Source organism: Sturnus vulgaris, chromosome 1 (assembly GCF_052056855.1).
Source record: "Sturnus vulgaris isolate bStuVul1 chromosome 1, bStuVul1.hap1, whole genome shotgun sequence".
In the NCBI taxonomy this organism is placed as follows: domain Eukaryota; kingdom Metazoa; phylum Chordata; class Aves; order Passeriformes; family Sturnidae; genus Sturnus; species Sturnus vulgaris.
Window position 1 is genome coordinate 72,288,831 of NC_142243.1, and position 20,728 is coordinate 72,309,558.

A 20,728-nucleotide genomic window follows, 5' to 3' on the forward strand; every position below is an offset into this window, starting at 1 on the left:
TTTCCAAGGATGGACCATTCTTAAGTCTAGAGGAGGTGACTCTTGATAAACAACCAGCTCTTCTGCATCCATCTTCTACCCAGAGCTGCCTCCCATGGGATTCTTCCAAGCAGGATATTAAACATGATGAAGTTTACTCTCCTGAGACCCAGAGCTGTGGTCCTGCTCTTTGCTCTGTTGCTCCTTGAGCAGTTTAGATTGTTATCTGTGAGACAGATGGACCTCAGCATATCTCATGGGGCTGGTCCTTTTATGGCTCAGAGAGCTGTAAAGGAGAAGTCTTCTGAAACCTCCTCTGCCTATAAAAGATGTGAAACAAGAGCCAGTGACTGGTTGCCTCAGTTCTCTATCCATACACACCCTGTAATGGATCATTGCTATGGTTTACAATTTTCACTGTCTCATCTCTTGTCTCCTGCTCCTAACCTGATCCATGAAATACATCCCCCCAACTTTTGACATTTCTTTTTACTTTCCTACCTCAATTTTTCCCAGCTGTATCCAAAAACTTCTTAATTTCATCTCTTTTCTCCTGCATTCTTTTGGGACAGGGTCAGATCATTCAAAATCATCCTAGTCCCAATGAAATCCATATGCAATTTGTCTCTAGCATTTCATTCTTCCATCCTACATTGCTTTTCCTTGGTTAGATAACTTTTTAAACTGCCTTGTTAATCTTTTTATCCTCCCAGCACATTTATTAGTACATGGTGCACATAACCCTTTGGGCATGACTTAATATATACACCTCTTTTCATTTCTCCTCTGTGTCCTTTCTTTTCATTACTCTGTAACACTCCTTGGTAGCCCACATGCTGACTCCTAATGACTTGTGTCTTAACCCTGATTTTATTTTTAATGTCTTTTTCATTTCTTTTTTTAAGAGGACAAGCTCAAGGTATTTATAATGATTTTTTAAATGCATTTCTCAGTTTTATTTATAATCTCTTGCAAACTGGAAGCAAAGCTCTTTTTCTTTGTTAATATATCATTTCTATTGTACTCTAGCCTTGTGCTGCTGGAGCTGATATATCTTCAGGTCTTAAATACTCTCAGACTTCAGAGATACTTGGAGCCAGGATTTTTAGTCCAATCAATCTCTGAGTGTGGGGCTCCCTCTGAATGTTATCTGACATTTATTTACTTTTATTAAAGATTGTCTTCTCCCTCAGGATAGGAAACAACACCACCACCAACAAAACACATATACAAAATTACACAGACTTTGCAAAAAGTTATTTTTATAAATCTGGCCGGATTTGGGCCATCAGTACTGTCTGTTCTCCTTGTCTTTCTTAATGATGATATAAAGATACTTAAAAAATATTTCTTTTGGATGTGAATCAAGACTCACTCCTACTGTGAGGTCCAAGCAGATCAACATCAGCATCTCAGCGGGAATTTTCTTGATGTCACCCAACCCTATGGGATTTCATCCATGTCCAGGCATGTGGAGAAAGCCCTTCTGAGACCTCTGCTCTCCCATTTACATCCAGATCACTTTGCTCTAATTTCTCAACAATATTGTCAGTGCCTGACCCTAGCAGTCTCTCTCGACCTCAATGCCTGAACTTGTTAGCTCATAAAAGGGCAGCAGCTGCTTCCAGCATGTGCCTGTCCCATAAGCAATACGAACTACTGTTCTTGAATTGTCTTCCAGGCATAAAACCCACCTGGTCATCTTTTATTAATTTCCCAATTGCTTTGTTTAGTCTGTCCGTAATTATCTCTGTAAATATTTAATGGTCACTACATTGATCTCTATTGCCATTCTTGCTTTCTTTAATGTCTCAGGTTAGCTGTAGAATACAAGAATTATAGAATCAGTTCAACAAATTATGGCCATGGAATCAGCTCCTCAGCTATGCTCACCTCTATAAGGAAGTTTCTGCTACCTTTGGAGAGACAAATGTTTCCCTAATCCTCCTTTCCTTGATGCTCACTGCTCTACAAATAGTGTCCTTCTGTCCATTCACATTCAATATCCTTATGTGTATTTGTTATTTTCATGGCAACAGACCCAAAGAAATTGCCATCCTGCTGTGTCCAGCACTAAACCAATAGAAACCAGAAAGAAAGGTCCTGTCCCTAAGACGAATACAGGAAAAAATATAGAAAAAACTGTGTTATGTAATCAAAGAACTGAAGTAGATGTGCCATTTTCCACACTGTTACCCTCCCTCCCAGCCTTGTTTTTATCATCCTTTCCTTTTGCCTACTCTTCAAGTTCTTTCTCAGAATGCAAAGCTAGTGACATATCTGACTTTGATTCAAACTGAACCAGTGAAGGCTTCAGGGCAGGGATTGTCTTTCTCATATGTTGGCATAGCAGTTTGCAGATACCCACCTTCCATGAAGCGTGTCCCCATTCTCAGGTAGCCCTCAGCAAAGTTCTGTGAGCATGATTCAGCACTGACTACTCTCAGCAGCATCAAAAATTCTCTGAGTGTGCGTCATTTTCCTTGAATAATTCCTTTTTCTGTAGTGCTGCTTCATTAACTCTCCTAACTGACAAGTTTTACCCTGATCCAAGCTTTCATTTCCACTTTGAAATGTCTTGTTAGACAAGCTTCAGATCCTTTTGACTCTGCTCCATAGCTGGTTTTCACCTATTATTAATGGAATGGTCGGAGTTTAACAATCCCCATTTTGGTTGCTAATATCATTGCGTGTACTAGAGGCTATATGAGCAGCTACGCAGATGTAATTTTATTCAGATCTGCTGTAGGATATGTATAATTTGCAAGCAAAATTGCTCCTTTCTCTACTCTTTCCTTCTTTTATTTTTTGCAGTAATGAAATCTAAACACTTTGCAGCTTTACTGTGAGACTCTCTTTCCAGATCATCTTTTTTTTCTTGCTCATGCTCTCCCTTGAGCATCAGTAGCATTGCACGAAGTTACAACATCTCTCTGTCTTGTCTGCTCATCTTTGAAATACCCAGGGCAGACTGATGATGCTGTACTGTTTTTTTAATTCTCCTGAGCATCCAGCCAGGTGAGAACGTTTTAGGTCTGAGCACCTAGATGAACTCAGAATTTTATCTTTCAGGTCACTGTCCTGGGCCCTAAAGATACAAGTTGGCCCACAGTGGTTGTAGGTGGGTTTTATGAAAAGATGTATGTTTTAGGAGATCTGAAATCATGCATTGGCATGACACTCAGGGAAAAAAACTTAGAAGGAATCCACAGTGAAGATAGTTTTAGAAAGGCTATGCAGGGTATTTTTCTCAACCAACATGGAAGCCAGCAAAGCATGCTTGTTTTGAAAACAAAACTGCACACTGTATGTTGTGGAGTTGATCCCAAATCTCTTCATAAGAGATGCCAAAGCTTCAATCTGAATAATTATAAAGCAGGCCATGTTTCATTGGCTTGAAGATTCAAAGTTTGCTTTAGCAGGCAGATTGAAGTGGAGGTGTCTGGCTGGAAAGGGATTCTAGATTGTGTAGCTTTTCATATACCCCAACAATCTCCAAACACTGGCATATTTTCTCAGACATTTACACTCAGAACACATTAGAAGAAACAAAAAAGCTTCTTTAACTTGCAGTCAAGAAACTACAATGAAGGATTGTGGCTTCCAGGTTTTAACAGATAGATACCAAACTTATGGACCTAAAAATCTGTTCTCTTAAAAGAGTCAACTTTTTTATCCCTGAATTGGCAAATGGTGTTATTGAAACAATGCCAGGACATAAATACACAGGATTTGTTTTGGTCTGTGTGCTTCTTTCCAAGAATTTGATATACTGCTCCCATCTCTTGTCTAAGGAATTATCATTGCTGGAACGAAGCTTGGATGACCAGACCTGACCTTCCTGTTGGTTTCGGAGGATGGCAGGTTGTTGATGGGACACCTCAGGAAACCAGTGATGGTAATATTGCTTGAAGCTCTTAGCTCACTTTCAGATGTTTGGGATCTCTGATTCAAGCAATGAGCTGATGATAGCTGAGCCAGTGGCACCTGGCACCATATGGCCAATGACAACTTCTTGAGCCAAATAACCACAATCATCTCAGGGCCTTCTCCTGATTTGTTTTGAACTCTAAAATAAATCTGTCCTTGTTATAACACTGCTCATGAAGCCCTGGTACACAAAGTCCTGCACGAGAAAGGCCCTGCTTGGTACAGAACATATGTAATCCTGTTGCCAAAGATGGCTTCTCACATTTTAGAGTACCTATACAGGAGCCTGATCAAATTAATTCTCCTTTACTTTACGCAGCCCTAACTAAACTACATGAGCAGGCAGTAGACAGGAGAAAAAAAAAAGTGAATAGTCACTGCTCTTTCTTTTGAGTCCTTAATTTCCCAGCCCTTAAAATACAATCTTTTCAAATTTATAGTGAGATCTTTCTCAGCCTGTGGTGTACCTGAGTGCTCCCAAAATTATCTATTTTAACCAAAACCAGCTGTAACTGTATTTCAAGCACTTGAGACTTACAGTGGATGTTATAGTGCCATTAAAGGTACTGAGCCACCAGGCTGTTACAGACTCGAATCTACAGAACTCGTAACAAAATTAAGCTTTTTGCTTCTTGGTTAGGAGTTCTTGTAAGCTATTAGAAGATTTTGTCAAACCCCAATAATTATTTTTCTTTGAGAAAATATAGTATTTTTACATGTTTTTAAATTTATTTAGGCTCTCACTTTGTCTCTTCTCCCCATAGGTATGTACAGGTGTGGTCCAGCCTCAGTTCAAGCCATTAAACATGGTCACGTTTGCTTCCAATTTGATGCTCCTTTTGTCTATGCCGAGGTACATATATGAAAATTTTCACTGCAATGAGTGGTATCAGTGAGATCATAGCGAAACAGAAGATATAGTTCCACTTCAATTTATGGATTGAGAAGTTACTTTGTGTATACTTCATATTACAGAATAATCTCATTGTATTTTGACATGCTAGCAGGTGTGATATGGCTCTAATGAATGACAGAGGTTTCTCTAATCTCTGCTCCCCAGTGTAGCAATGAGAAAAAGCTGCTCTGACTTAATCAAAACTCCAGGCTGTGGTCATTTTCCCTTCTAAGATTCAGCTATGCTGAATGGGTCACTAGCTCTAGCTACTCATTCTCTTTGCTCACCACCTTCCTTTTGGCTGCTGTGGGTCATGGAGATCTCACATGGGTGATTTGACTGACAGATCTGAGAGGGAAATATCTCAATAAGGAGATAGAGGGCCTGGTCTGGAGTTTTAACCTCTTGCATCACCAGAGGAGGAATGCCCACAATTGCAACACTGTAGGAAAAGTTTCTCTCTCATTGAATTGTAAATGGCTTAGGACAGAAAAGAATGAAAATATTTTAGCTGTTAAGCATTCTCTTCTCTATTCCTAAAGCTTTTTGGTACAAGAAATGTGTAGCAGTGCTCCCCAAATTTTAATGACCTCTCTGTAGCTTTGTAAAGTTTACACTCTCTGTCATTCTGGAGCTGCAAATAGTAAAATGCATCTCAGCATATGACTCATTTTAAACATGAAATGTCGATGTGAGTAATTAGTGGTACTTAAGTCAATGTGTCATTATTTTGGGGGAGATAGGCTGACTTCCTCTCTCTACTTCCATATATCTCAATCTTCTTTCATTTAATTTCATAGGTGAATAGTGACATTTTTTACACAAGAGTGGAGAAAAATGGAACCCAAGTGGTAGAAAAGATTGATACAACCCGAATTGGGCAGTTGATTGTGACCAAGGAAGTTGGAGGTGATGGAATGGTGAACATTACTGAGGAGTACAAGTTCCGAGAAGGTAAACTGAAATGAGCTGGAACCATATGCATGTAGACTTATCTCAGTCAAACTCTGGATGATGACATGGAAACCTCTGTCACTGAGGGAGCTTCATGAAAAGCTGCCAAAGTGCCCTCAGGAATTCTTGATTTGTAACTCCATCCCAGAAGCCTTGATCATAAGGGCACAAACAGAGCACAAACTTTGCTACTCTGAAATGCTTTAAATTAAGTAAGGTGTAGTGAAAATAAAGGCTAGTCATGGAGCAACTCAAAGCATTCAAAACAATTCAAGGCTTTCTGTAAAGATGTTTAGACATTTCTAATTCAGACCAGATGTTCACACTGAGTAAACCAGTGTAGCTGTATTGATAGGAATTCAGCTACATCAGTTTTTCTGATATGGCTTTAACACCAACTCCCTGAGCAGATGTGAAGTTCTCCCACTTCTAGTGTTACCTCAGAAGGGATCACTGTCCTCATCCACTCATTTCAGCTACCACAAACTATGGAAGACACACCCTTGTGATCGGTAAGTGGGCTAACACTGGACTTCTGTTCCTTTTCTAAATCTGATTTTCATTCATTCCTAGGCTCAGATGAGGAGAGGCTGGCTCTTGAGACTGCTGTGATGTATGGTGTTAAAAAGCAAAACATCCAAGACACCACGTACCAGCCACAGACAGATGTTGATATGGACTTCCAAGCACAAAAGGCAGTCCTTGGCAATGACTTTAAAGTCACTATCACTTTCAGGAACAAGAGCCGCAACTCCTACACTGCAACCACCTACCTTTCGGGCAACATAGTGTTTTATACAGGAGTCATAAAAAGTGAATTCAAGAAACACTCTTTCAGTGCAAAACTGGAACCCTCTTCATGTAAGACTTGCTTAGTTGTTTTCTGTGATATTAACTGCTAGATTTTTTTCAGTTTTATTAACTGTCACCAGTGTTTCCACCCATGGGTAGAGCCAATTCTAGTAGCTAGGGGTAGGATATTCTATTGGGTAACAGAAGGATCCACTCCCTACCCTGGGCTGGATACCAGGGTCATTTAAAGCTGAGGCTGTTTACTTCAGGCTGTTTCTCCCTGCATAATGCTCTTTTACACCAAGCTGCATGTGTGGGAATTGTTAATTTTTCTTCTTTAATACAAAAGAAATCAAAGGAGCACAGGTATTAAGCAGCAAGGTATTGTTTTTCCTTTGAATTCCTTTATTTTCCTAGCAATATCTCATCAAGTGAAGGGGAAGTTCTAATTCCACAGAGTGTCATGTACAGAGGCAAAAAGGTGTGTTTTTTGTCTTACCTGACAAGGTAGAAGCTGACAAGTTCTGAGAAGATTCAAGTGAATATCTGGCTTTGGAGGACTGTGCAGTTCAGGATTTTGTATTTACGGTGATCTAGAAAGTTTATATGTAATGAAAATGTGCCACGATAGAGCAGGGACATTTGTCAGCAGACACCAAAGGTGAGTTAGCTTTACAGATGCAGCATTTACTTTTCCAAGTGCCCTCTGGAATACAGTAGGGAGATCCTGCCTCCCACTTCCTCCCAGAGAAGCACTTCCTGGCAGACTAGCTCAGGAGCAGTGGGAAGGTTTTTGTACTGTTCAAAGTAGGGAAGAGGGATGTTCTCCTTTTTAAATTGGACATAATCTATTTCCTGTTGGCCACTGCAGCAGGGGTTTAGGACCCACTGTATTTCCAATGCTACCTAGCAGGCTCTAGCAGCAAGTGCCAATCACTTGTTCTCCTGACAGGGCTGTGTCCTTGGTCAGTGCTCCCAGCTCAGCAAAAGTGATGACAGCGTGCTCTTGTGGAGATGAAGTAGAGGAGAGGATCCTTCACTGGAGTTCCCTGCTGAGAGCCAGCAGCCTTGACTTTGCCTCCTAGACACTGCTACTGGGCAAATCAATCTTTCTGAGCACAGCAAGAGTTTGGGAGCCCAGAGCTTGGGCCTCCTGTACTGGGTGTGCTGCTGGATCACAGCAATCCTGGCTGACCTTTGAGCTTCCTGTCTTGTCTACCTTGTAACAGCTCAGGAGACACAATGAGCACTCTTTCCTCAAAGAGGACGAGTTTTGTCTCATTGAGAAGCCTCCATAGAACCACAGTTCCTATCAGGCCACAAAAAAGTCCTCTGCTCTCTTCCCCACTTTGATCATCTGAAACTGCATATTTTATTTGGGGCTGATTATTCTCCAAAAGTAGAAGTCCACTGATAAGGATCCTCTGGTGAAGGTTAATAAAACTTTTACCTCCAGCCTGTAACAAAGCCCTGAGAGCTGCTTGCTGATTCTTTCTAACTCTGTGGATGATTTTCAGGGGGCCTGGAAATTGGCATTAGGTTGTTCCAATACATGCTATCAAAACACAGTGTGAGGGTTTATAGTGACTTACATCAGTTTCTAAATATCTGATCTGAAATACTGCAGAAGTTTGGAGGCTTGAATAGGTACAGTAAAAAAAATCAGTTTCAATGGTCTTGGTCTAAATTCTGTGTCACTTCTTTGATGAGGGAAAATTCAGTCATCTTGTAGGAGAAGTGCCTGCTACAGTTTCCGGCTGTGATTTGTTCATGGTTCCAGGACTTATTTTTGCCTGCTCTTGTATCAAAGGCCTGTGTAGGTATTAATACCTAAAATACAGCTTCTGCAGTGCTTTGAGGATCACCTGGCTCCTCTCTGCAAGAAATGAAATTAATAGATGTTTAAACATCACTGAGCATCATAATTCATTTTTTCTAAGTTAAGTAAATGCTAAGAAAAAAGCTTCTTGAAATAGTGCTGGAAACTGAACTGAACGATGGTGAGTGAGCACTGACTGGGGAAAGAGACCTGAAAAAACAGAACATGGATTTTTATGTATGTGTACCAAGAGTATGTCCCCATCACTGCTTCTGGCCAATAAGATATTTTAAAAGTTGCTCCCACTTTTCAAGGTGGGAATTTGCTTATATCTGAGCTACAGTCATCAACTTGTGGGGCATTCTGTTCTGCAACAGGACAAAAGCACCTCACAAATTACCCCATTTCTGAAGGTGTGAAGTTGTTACATGAAATTTGAGCATGAATTCTTTCACCTTTTCCTTGGAAAGAAGTACATGGATCAGGAATAGTGTCTGAGCAGGTGGGCAGTGTGAAGGAAGGTACTGTGATTATCTGCAAGTGCATGAAAACAATCTGTCAGGGGTGTAATGGGAGGGTACCTTCCGAGGCACCCAAGCAGGATTTGTAGGTTTTGTTCAGGGCAAGAAGATATATATGTATATATACCTATAAATATGTATATATTTATATGTGACAAAAAATTACAATGCTAAACAGACGTATTAAAGGCATTCTTCCAGCCCAAAATACTAAAAGCATGAGGCAAGCTAGGTTTTCAAACAGGAAACGAATGAATGATTTTCAGAATAATGATTAAAGGAATTGTGTGGGTTGGAAACATCTTTGAGGATTTGAATAGCTTAAACCTTTCAGTGCCTTCAAAGGTGCTCTCACATCTACTGAGTTATATTTAGTTTTCTCTATTCTTTTGAAAAACAGTAAGGCAACGCAGTGTTGTGTCTCCCTTGGCTTTCCCAGATGCAGTAAGTGGTACTGAGAACTTGCCAGCACAACCAGTGCTAAGGCAATGGAAGTCTCTTCTTCCTCTTTTTTTCCCTACAGTGATTAAATTTAAACAGAAAAGTTTGTCTTTTCTTCCACTGTAAAGTGAATTTCTCCTGGTTTGTAACTAATTTATTTACTTATTTACTTCTCAGATGAGAAATACCTCAGCTGATTTATAATTTACAGTTAAGAGTATTATGGGAAATTCTTTAAAACAAGATAAAGAGTGAGAGGGAGGGAGCTGGAGCACATCAAGTAAATTTAAGGCTGGCCTAGTAAATCCAGGTCAGGTGGCTACCAAGGGAATAGCTTTGAAACCAAATCAAGGAACTGGTTTTGATGTGAGCGGATCAAAAGAGCAAAAAGGGGTGAATGTCATTTACCCAACTGAGTTCAATTATCTCAGTGTTTACAGTGTATGTCACAAATACAATACAAATAACAGATAACAGTAATCATCATAGGTAACAGATGGGAGATCTTGATGTGTTTACTAGGGTTATAATGAATGTTTATAGAGAGAAGAGCTCCAGGTCTATATATTTTGCCTGGTCAGTTAGTTAGCAGGTCTGATTCTCTGCATCACATTCTCACACCATTGTTGGTCTGGGAATTGCAGTTCAATATAGTTAAAATTAATGATTCCCTGCTTCTCAACTGTCTAGCCTACAGGGACTTGTTTCTTCCAATAATTATTGTCAGAGATCACGTGAAAGCTCTCTGGAGGGCATGCTGGTGACAGGAAGAGCTTCTTGCTAAATTTTGCAGTCAAGTCCAGTGTAGAACAAAGGCATATATCCAGCCATATCCTGGAGAGCAGGTGATCTCCCAGGTAGCCTGCATGGGCTCACTCCCCCCAGCTGCTACTCTGGTGGCATCTCTGTGCCAAGAAGAGAGGCCAAGAAAGAACAGGAATAAATTGAAAGAGCAAACATTTACAGGAATGACACTCAAAAACTGGTTTGGACATATGTGCCCAGTAGCTATGTATTTCCAGCCTTCCTTCCCATTTATTTTGTGGTAGCACCTAGAAACCTTCAACAGTGACCTGGCCCATACTGAGGGGACTGGGCTACAAACCCAGCCCTTGCCCCTGGAAGCTCACAGCCTAAATGGAAAGAGGGGAAAATTAGAGGGGAAATGGTGTAGTAAAGAAATTAAGTTCATTTGGGGAAAAAAATCAAAGCCATTCTTTGGCTCGTAAGCCGCCTTTTTTCCAAGGCACTCATGAAATTGGCACTGCTCCATGGGAGGAGCAGTTAGTGATTAGATTGCTTCAGATGCCATTTTTTCTTTCCTGTGTCTTCCCTCAGCCAGCTCTTTCGACATTGTGATCAAATCGAGTGAGTACATGAGAGACCTGCTGGAGCAAGCCTCCTTTCATTTCTTTGTGACCGCGCGGATCAATGAAACGGGGAAGATTCTGGCCGTGCAGAAGGCGCTAATGCTGGAAATTCCCACCCTGCGGATCAAGGTAGCTCCAGGCTGCGGTGGAAGGGATGTGTTCTCTACAAGGGTGTTGCATTGACTTGTGGGGCAGACGAGTGTGTGTGTTTATGAACATTAGAGCATCTAACATGGACCTTACAGAGCAGTGGCTGGCTGGAGTGTGTGAGGGTGTAATAGGTACATTGTATAGTGTACTGAGTGTCCCTGCATTGAAGAGAGAGGCTGAGAGCAGCACTGGCAGCGAAGAGCTGAAATTATCCAGTGGAGGAAAGAGGGGGCACCATCTGAGAAAGCTGAAGAAACTCAAAGGGTAAGAGAGATTACTCACTCAAGCCACTCAAGTTCTTTAACTACTCCAGAAATCCATTATATTTAAAGCAGCACAGCACAGGGGCCTCTTGCTGAAGAATGAAGAACACTGCTATTGAAGTGATTTTGCTTGGAGAGCTTCTGCAAAGTTTCTCCAAACTTGGACGGGCAGCACTGATTTGGGACAATATCTTGGGATTTCAGTGCTTTGCTGCCACTCTGAGTGTACTGTCACTGGTGTTCCCTGAAAGTTGAAGCATTTCCGCAGGCAATGGTGTGGTACCTGTGAAAATGGAGCAAAGTAATGCTTGTGAAGTACAAGGAGCCTATGTTGTATGGCAAAAACAAGCCATTTTAACTCAGCTGAGATTAACTTAACAAACCACTTTAACTGGGACTTAAACTTCTCAGTTCATAACTGAGCATCCAAATAAATTACATCATTTTCAAAAGCACCAAGCCTTCAACTGCTTTGAATGATGGAATTTGGATCTGCTGTTTTCCTAATACTACAAAAAAAAATCAGAACACATGTTCAGGAAGCTTTATATAAGCATGAATACAGCTCCATAAAATTCAGGAGCTTGAAAGAAATCTAAGTTTATACAACTTTTCCTCTCTCTATATTTATTAGAACCAGTGCTCGGGTTTCCATATAATAATTTATGTAGCAACTGCAGCCTTATGCAAAAAAAGCTTTTTTAGAAATTTGGATTGAGACTACAGCGAAGTTTGCCAAAAAATCTACCCTGTTTCATGGTCTTTAGAAATATCATTATATTCTGATCAGATAATTGTATTTTCAAACAAAATATTTTTGGTTTACTGAGCATATTAGAGAGGAAGTAAACAAGACAAGGAAATTCTACTTCAAATACCTGTTTTCAATAACCAAATTTTAAAAGTAAAAAATTCTTTCAATTCAATACTTACACAGAACATCTTCTACATCATCTCAGATTTTCAACTTCAAAATAGCATAATCTCCCTGCTGTTCTGAAGAAAGGATTTTTAGCATATAGAATAGGCTGTTGTCCAAAACCCATGTTTTCAAGTAAAACTAAGTTTCTCTCTTTTGTTTCTTTGTGATGTATGCAAAGAAAATGAAATTTTAAAAGCTGGATTTTTTTTTTAAGGAGAGGTGTATGTGTGTGCATGTGTGTGAGCATGTATTGATAGAGGAAATTTTGATGTATAGCTTTTTAAAGAAATTTGAGACAGTTTATCTGTTTAGTTTTCTTGTCAAGTTTTTTCAGTGAATGTGACTGGCAGACCGAATTTCTTAATGTGAGAATGAGAGAAGAATGAAAAAATGTATCTCCCATGATGTCTTCAGATGCACGTTTGATCTTTCTCTGTTGGTCTAAGGAGATTGTCAGACCCAACAGTTTAGGAAATTATACCATATTGAGACTATAACCTTGAGACCAGGTTACAAAAACAAGACCAGCAAATACATATCATGGTCTCAGCTGCAAGTGTGGGACTTCAAGATGATTTTGAATCACACCCAGTAATCTTAAATGGTCAGTTGAAATAAAGAGGTTATAGAGATTTCTGATTGAGTCAAGACTTCTGAAAATGCCACTGGTGTCCTATTGCACATTCAGGTGGCCAAATGCTGTTGAGAGCATACCTGTATCTCCTCCTTTACTCCAGTCATTTTATTGTTTTCTGGCACAGAGTAATCCCTTAGACTGGAGGCTATGCAGGTTTTTGCAAATATCATACTTCCTTAAAACACCACTTTAAATTTATGGACAAGATACTTGTTTTTCTTAGTTACTTTTCTCAAGGCCCTTTAAATCAGTTGATGGACCATGAAGTGGGCCAGAAGGTCAGCCAGCTGTAAGTTGAAAACCCTTGCCCAAGCAAGTATGAACAAAAACAAGTACACATATTCTGTGAGAAATGCTGAGTTTCCAGGGGGCTAAAGAACCCGAAACCCCCATGTATGTAGCTGTTGTTTAAAAACAAATTTGTTTGGAGGTTTACTATTTTCCAGTGCAAAATGTACTGCTCTTTTGCTTACATAGGGCTTGGAGGAAAACTGGCCTTCAGGCCTCCATAGAGCACATGTGCAGGTTTAGAAACCCTTCAGAGCACGAGAAGAGAATGCAAAAGCAAGAGGAAGATGGGCACAACAGTTTTGAGGATGAAACCACTCCAGCCTGGTGTTTCTAATTTAGGGTAGTAAGACCTGCCCTTCTCTTCTGGAGCTTATGTCCTGAGCAGATCACTTCAGTGCTGGTGGGGAGCCTGAGGAGCAGGGCAGAGTCTGGGAGAGAGTTCCCATCAGCTGGACACACCTGCACTTGGGCCCTCAGCTCCAGAACTGTACAAGCAGATTTCTGGTTTTCTATGGAAATGAGGGCCTGCCTCTTGATCTGCCATGTGGTTTGAGGGAAAATTACAATGGGTGGAAAAATGTGCCATCCAACAATTTTCTTCTCACTAGGCTTCCTTTGCCTTGTGCTGTTTTGCTCTGTGCTCTGTTCTTCTGCCTTGCCAGTACTGTGTATCTGTTATTTTCAGTTTCTGGTGCATTGTCCTTTCCTTGTCTTGCAGACCAAAGGTGAACTGGTAGCTGGTAAAGAAGCGTCTGTGACTGTGGAGTTCACCAATCCTCTGAAACAAACCCTGGAGAACGTCACGCTCCGCCTCGAGGGACCTGGCGTGCTGAGAACAATAAAAAAGCAGTTCGGGTAGGGAAGAAAGCACAACCAACTGGGAGTTTGTCCCCTGCTTGCTCACAGTAGGAAGCTCACAGGAGACACTTAACTAATGCTGTGCTGAGTAATTTAATTCAAACACTCTCTCTGTACTTTAAAATCCAATACACAGGGGAGCTATAGGTCTCAATAGTGAGTAGAAATCAGGCTACCCACAGAAATTGTGAGAGCATTTCATCTGTTCAGTACTGGGGTTGGAGGAATTGGCAGTGTTTGTGAGTAGCTGCTAGTGCAGCCCAAGTTTACTTTTTCACTGTATTACATTGTTTTTAGCACTTGACAATAGCACCTACAAGCCGCTATCACAGAGGAAGATTTATCCTGTGCTTAAAGTGTTTACTGCCGCTCACTCAGCATGTGCAAATCGAGTCCTATGCTGTTTTTCAGAAAGGGCTTTTCTCTGCTCATGTTAATCATGATTATACAAGACGTTCAGGTACCTCAGATGATCTTTTCAAGCTCATGTCAAGACATAAAATGTGTGTTGTTTGTAGAGCTGGCTGGCATAGCATGCTGCAGCGTGTGTGAGCACACAGCTCCCCCCAGTAGCTCCACTGCACAGGGCTGCCCTGGCACACAGGCATGTGCCCAGCACAGGGGCACAGACCTGAAAGGAAAGTCACTTTCATTATTCTCAGAGTCACATCTTACACTGACACCATCATACTCCTACGCTAAACAAGTTGTAAATCCTCTTTCCATTTGAGTTTAGTGTTATAAGCTTAGCATTAGCCAAGGGTATATAATGGAGAAACTTGGAAAATTTTTAGGCTATTGCTTAGTCCTGGGCATCTATGTATCTGGGCTTAGTATCTATCATTACCTGAGCTGATGGTCCCCAGGTGTGTGTAAAAGGAGTTTGAAAAATTGCCTGTGCTTCAGCAGCTGCATAAATTGTGAGCATCCTCTGCAGCTGGCAGGGGAGGTCTGAGCCTGATTGCACCTGGGACAGGGATAAAAAGATCAAAACCAATCTCCAGAGTGGAGCTGATAGAAAAATAACCATGAAAGGGCAACATACTGTGTTTGCTTTGTGCACATGGTATGTCACAGGTGCTGCTGAGCATGACTCAGCATGGTCCACAAGAGTTACACAAGTTGTGGCAATAGCCTTCATTGCTGCCCAGCTGTGCCAGCCTTCCCTGTTGTTCTGCATCCTTTTCGATCCAAAAGCTGCTGTGGACTGCCCTCACCTTCAAGGATGCAGAAAGTATCAGGTGCTTCAAAGAGTGAGGGGAGAAAAATTACTCATGGAGCACACATCATTTTCCTTAGAGTCACCATGTTTTCCTCTTTTCAGTAATGCTCTTGGCAGCATTGAAAATGGAAATGGATCAGCTTAGTCATTTTAAGATTTAGGTTCTCTGAGGTGAATGTAGGATGCAGGTGATACACACAGAGGAGAGAGCAAGGGGCAGTTGTAGTTTATTTAAATAATAGTCACATTTGTCTCCATGCATTCAAAGTGATAAATGGCTCCAGTGTGGTGATGGCTCAGCACATTATACAGAATCATTCATCACTGAGTTCTTTCCCAGGAAAATCAGATCAGGGTAGCTTACTCCATTTGTAAAGAGAATTAAACATATTCTAGGCTTTCCCCACCTCCCAACACTTCCCTATTTACTAGGGACTGTTACATTTGGGATGGAGCTTTTACAGTTCTGTGTGGGGATCAGGTTTTTGGCATCTGTGTACTTTTCAGGAAGCTTTTCTGTATCACTTGAATGGCTCCATAAAACTGGTAATGTGTGACCTAGCTGATACAACATTATTCTGGCAATGTAGTGGCCTGGGGGCTTCAGTCTTGACCATTCATAAAGTCTATATATAGATAAAGATATTGATATTTAGCTATTAGCCTCAGACAGATGAGGAGCATGAGTTATGGAAAAGCCTTTGGCAGCAGCAGTTTTTACACAGGGCATAGTCTTTGCATGACAAACGAGAATTAACCAGGCAGTGATGGATAGTGCTAAAAGGATTATAGCCAAGCACACTTTCACACTAGCAGGTAAGTAATTTTGGGTGTTTCTATATGTCAAAGCGAAGCTAATATTAGCATTTGTAGTGAGAAGTAACATGTTTTAGAAATAGGACAGTAGAGAGACAGGAAAAGGCAGGTTTGGTTTCCCAGCACAGTGGTTGTCTTCCTGCACATGCACACACACATGCACACACATAGATGGTAGCACTATAAAACAAAGATGATAGTGCTACCTCTCTCACTGGAGTACTGTGAAGCTGTGACCCAAAAACCTTCATCCTTAGAGAATCTGCCCCCTCAACTGCTCAAGAAGTATACTCTGCACAGTAGATTTGTAAAATAACTTCTTCACTTTCTATTCAGATAATCTCTTGCAGATAATTTCCATAAACTCTAAAAGGTATTTTACTTTCTTCAGCAATTGAAGTCATTAGTTTATCATAATTCCATTTTAGTGGGCATCTGGTGGATGCAAGCCAACCAGCTATGGGGAACAGAATCTCTCTCATTAATAACAAAGATAAAAAAAGGAGAAACACTTGCTGGAAGCAGTCTGCACATGCTCACATCAAAAATATATGATCTCTTTCTGCTTTTTTTTTCTAAAAGTGGGTACATGCCCCAAGGTACCTCTATCTGTATATGCAAAATGCAATGCAGTGCCATATAGAGATACCTAAGCTAACCTCTAAGGAGCTGGAATACCTCATTTAACATGGGCAAACCTGCGCTGAAACAAATACTCAGGTGGGAGGATTCCAGGCTAGCTCATTTAGAACTAATTAAGGTTTCTTGTCTCGTGGCTGCTTGTGCTAAGTCTGGGCAGATATTTCTGTCCTGACCCTGGCATAGGACATGAAACCTGAGAACCAAATCCTACCAGATGAGAATTTGAAACAGTGACTGAAGTATAGGCTTGCTTTGCTCTCACTTTGTTCAGTTTTCAAGAGACTGTAGCTACATGAGATAAGAACAGTGAACTTAGAACCCTCTTATTTAATGCTGGGGAAAATACCATTAATTTTCATAAAAAGCTTCCCACTACACTACTTTGTCCATTGCTTCCTTTGCAGCAGTTGTATCCCAGCATCAACCAAACACAATCAATCAATCAATAAATATCAGCCTTAAAAATCTGCACACAGAACCTTGTGAAAGCACTGAGAAAACACAGAAAACCAATACCTGAGGCTCTCCATGCATCTTAATTGTAGCAAAAAAATTGAAAATCAAGAACAGTGCAGAATACGTTTGTTTCGTATATGAATTATCAGGAGTCATACATAATGTAAAAGAAAAACCAACAACAGCAGGACTCCCAAGAATACTTTGACTCGTTTGTATGGACATGAAGAAGTCATCTGAAGGGGCCACTGAGGAGATCTGCTGATGACAGGGAGGTTCAGGATAGGAACTACAGAGCGATTCAACATCTCATAGGGTTTGCAGGGGAATAACCTGGACACTTGGACTTTTTTTAACCATTTAAAGAATCACCAGCGGGCCATAGGCTATAATAGCCCTGAAAAATGGAATTATAAATTAGAAAAAAATATATGTTAGCTGTAAAGAAGGTCATTCTGAAAGTGATCATGAGAGGAAGTGACAGGAGGCAAAAGAAAATGGATTCATTTTGGAAATTTAAAATTAGCCTGGAGGAAAGGCTTTAAAAGGGTCAGTTCTGAGAGGAATAGAAGATGGAGAGAGTAATTTGTATCATGTTTATGAGAATGAGTGAAACAAAGGATTTGAGACATATTATAGTATCCACCTTCACTTTCTCCAGTTATGTGTCAGGTTGAGAGCACTGGCTGACTGACTGCAATATTGAAACTTTTCTCTTTTTTATTCAGGAGAATCCCGATGAACTCTACATTGACCTGGGAAGTAAAATTTTTCCCAATGCAACCGGGTTTACGAAAGTTGATTGCAAGCCTGAATTCTGATGCTTTGAGACATGTGTATGGTGAGCTGAATGTCCAGATTCAGAAACCATGAACCAAGGTGCTGCCTTCTTCTCTCACTTAGATATATTTAAAAATGTCATGGTAAGGGGTGGCTGATGGAGAGGTATAAATCTGCTTATTGTTATTTTGGTCATCCTTGTGCTGAAAAAAAATTGATAAAGCAAACTAAATGGCATGACTGGGGAGAGAACAAAAAGCACCTGAATGCTGAATGATTTAAAATTAGCTATATGTAATTAAAAGCAATTCTAGGTCATATTATTCCTGTAGTTCACTTGTATTTATGGTCTTTTGCATTAGTGCTGCAAGGAAATTTGAAAAGCTCCATTCGCCAGAGTAATCTGAACTTTAGTTTTAATTAAGGCCTGGTATTTCACTGAAAAGGGAAGGAAAAAAATAAAGAACCCAGTGTTATAAATTCTTATACTGAATTACACAATGTTATGGTAGATCATTCAGGCTGCAATAGAGACAAGTATTTCTGGCTAAAGGGTCTACTTTATCTTACAAATTAATAATGTTCTGGTTCATGGAGAGCTCACTTTGCTGGAGGCATCTCTCAGGATGTTTTATCTCCAGAATATTCTCAGCCCCTTGTTTCATCTTGCAACTTCCCTGTACTTTTTCTCCTACTCTCTCATGTGTGGAGGCACTCGCACATACTCACTTCATACCCTCAGCAGACCCCATATGCAGTTGGTATGCTGTTCCTCTACTTTGCTGGGTGAAAATCCAGAGCTTTTTCTGCCTCTGCTCAGATTTTATCACAGAAAATCTGCATTTTATGGCAATATCTCTTGTGTAAGATGTGTTCTCTCTTCACCCTTCTCTGCCTTTTTTCTCTCCTGAACCCACCCTGTAGGCACATCTCCCACATGAGTGTGTCAGGAGTGTTCACTGTCTCAGAGCAGTCTAGGCTGGCAAATGGGGTGAAGGAAAGAGGAGAGGACCAGAGAGCTGAGGGTCTTCTCCTGCCAGTCCCACAAGCCTAGCCAATATCCTGCACTGGAGCTGGGGGTGATTTTACACTAAAGATATGGGTATGTGTTCAGATTAAATCCTGCCTGATAGTTCCCAAGAATCATGGCTAAAGCAGAATGAAGACCTGTTACATGGATAATCCCAGCAACACTGAGGGACAGAAACTCATCTGGGAAAGGAATAAAGATGTATCCTGAGAGTCAGAAACCTACCACAAGCCACAGCAACTCCTCCCCTCTGGCCACAGTGTGTATGTAAGATCAGATATTAACAGCACAGGGGAGCCAGTTGAGCTTCTAAAGTTAAAAGGAACATCTTGCTCTTTAAACCCTGGGGTTTTACTGGATGGCCATGTCGTTTGGTGGTCTCAATGAAAAGCAAGAGAGATGCCTTCCCTTCTGCTCCTCTTGCTGCCACACACTGCCCACGGTACCTCCTGCAAGACCTGTAACCAGCTGTTAAAGTCTTGGGAGAGGAAAAATGCAGCTGCTCTTTTTACCAAAGTGCGGGGAACAAAGCAAAAATTCATCCCACCTCATATACTCTGGGCATACCCCAGGGTCTGGGAAAACCAGACTTTTGGAGGCTTTCACTTCAGGCATGGACACACCCTCATTTCATACAGCTTATGTGACCACATTAGAAACTTTGCAATGTCAAAGTCTCCTGTCTGTGGGGTAGAGGAAACTGAACAATGTGCTGTCAGTGCAAGGTGAGAATCTCTGTTAGGTAATTAAGCAGTGTTACCAAGGTCTACATCTTCTAATAAAATTATCCATTTTGTGCTCTTGCATATAAACCTGCTTTCTATTCCAGGCATTTTATAAATACAGTGTAATAAAAATTCAAAATAAAGCGTGTCTGATTGCACTTGTGTGTTGTGTTCTGTATTTTGATCAATTACTTCTACATAGTAGCACTGTAGACACCAGTTGCTGCATCTTCATTGTAAGAATTTAAAAATTCACTTCTGAGCCATGCTAATAACAGTGTCTTTTTTGGTGCTAAGGAAAAAAAAACTTATATTTATTTAAATGGAAAAAAAATTACAGGCTAATTTTAACTGTTTTCCTTTGGTTTTCCTTCTGTTTCAACAACTGGCTATCTGATTAATTGGAGAAGGTGACGATTTCCAGAGAACATCACTAGTGCCAGGAAAAAGAATCCCTGGAATTTGCTTTACCTTATCAGAGACCATTAAGGCACCAGTTTGCCCCTAATGAAACCTTACCTATGTCTCGTTTCTAAGAAGTGCTTCTCTCAGCTACATATTTCAAGTGATTTTACTAACACACATTAAGCTGAATGACCTTTGCCAGGAGGCAGGAAGTATTTTTATTTATAGTTTATAGAGGGATATATTGAAGTGATGACTGGGAACAGAGACCAGGGATGTCAGCAGCCCTTGGCACCACGAGTCTGCTCACTGTGCACCAAGATGCTCACAAAAACCTAAGGACAAAATGAGGATAGCCTCTAGGATTTCAGCCACTCTCCAGCCTGTGCATGGGCTGTCACAGGGAGCACAGGTAAAACCTGACTGGAGAAGCAGGGGGTGCTGTGATTGCACTTTATGTACACATAGGGTGTGATCAATTAATAGTGAGGACAGATTGGCAACCTCAGAGGAGCTCAGGAGGAGCTCTGAACCTGGAAAGAGTTACAGAGTTCAAGTTCTTCAGCTGAGGGTCTTTTTTGGGTGGGCTGAACTTGGGTCCTCAATGCAACCATCACAGCTCAGAGATGAATTGGGGAGGAAACATTCCAAAATCAAACCTCTGTTTCCACAGCTCTCACAGTCCAGCAGCTCAGAGATGCTAAATACAAACAAAAGTCACTCTTGAAACACACCTGATTTATTTCCAACTTGTTACATCCAATCTGTGGGGCAGGTTGCTCCAGTAGCCATCAACTTGTCGCATTCAAAATCTTGCTATGATCAAAAGG

The 20,728-nt window shown here is 40.8% G+C and overlaps 1 protein-coding gene across 3 annotated transcripts in view; it reads left to right on the forward strand.

Moving 5' to 3' along the window:
• The window catches only part of F13A1 (coagulation factor XIII A chain), a 59,315-nt gene extending 39,664 nt beyond the window's left edge, over positions 1-19,651 (forward strand). For all 3 annotated transcript variants that reach the window (XM_014885847.2, XM_014885849.2, XM_014885848.2), the window contains exons 9-15: positions 3,774-3,877; positions 4,674-4,762; positions 5,605-5,758; positions 6,332-6,619; positions 10,670-10,830; positions 13,683-13,819; positions 17,687-19,651. In XM_014885847.2, coding sequence (XP_014741333.2) covers positions 3,774-3,877; positions 4,674-4,762; positions 5,605-5,758; positions 6,332-6,619; positions 10,670-10,830; positions 13,683-13,819; positions 17,687-17,831 — 1,078 coding nt within the window. In that variant the 3' untranslated portion in view covers positions 17,832-19,651. The remainder of the gene's footprint in view (positions 1-3,773; positions 3,878-4,673; positions 4,763-5,604; positions 5,759-6,331; positions 6,620-10,669; positions 10,831-13,682; positions 13,820-17,686) is intronic.
• The last annotated feature ends 1,077 nt before the right edge of the window (positions 19,652-20,728 follow it).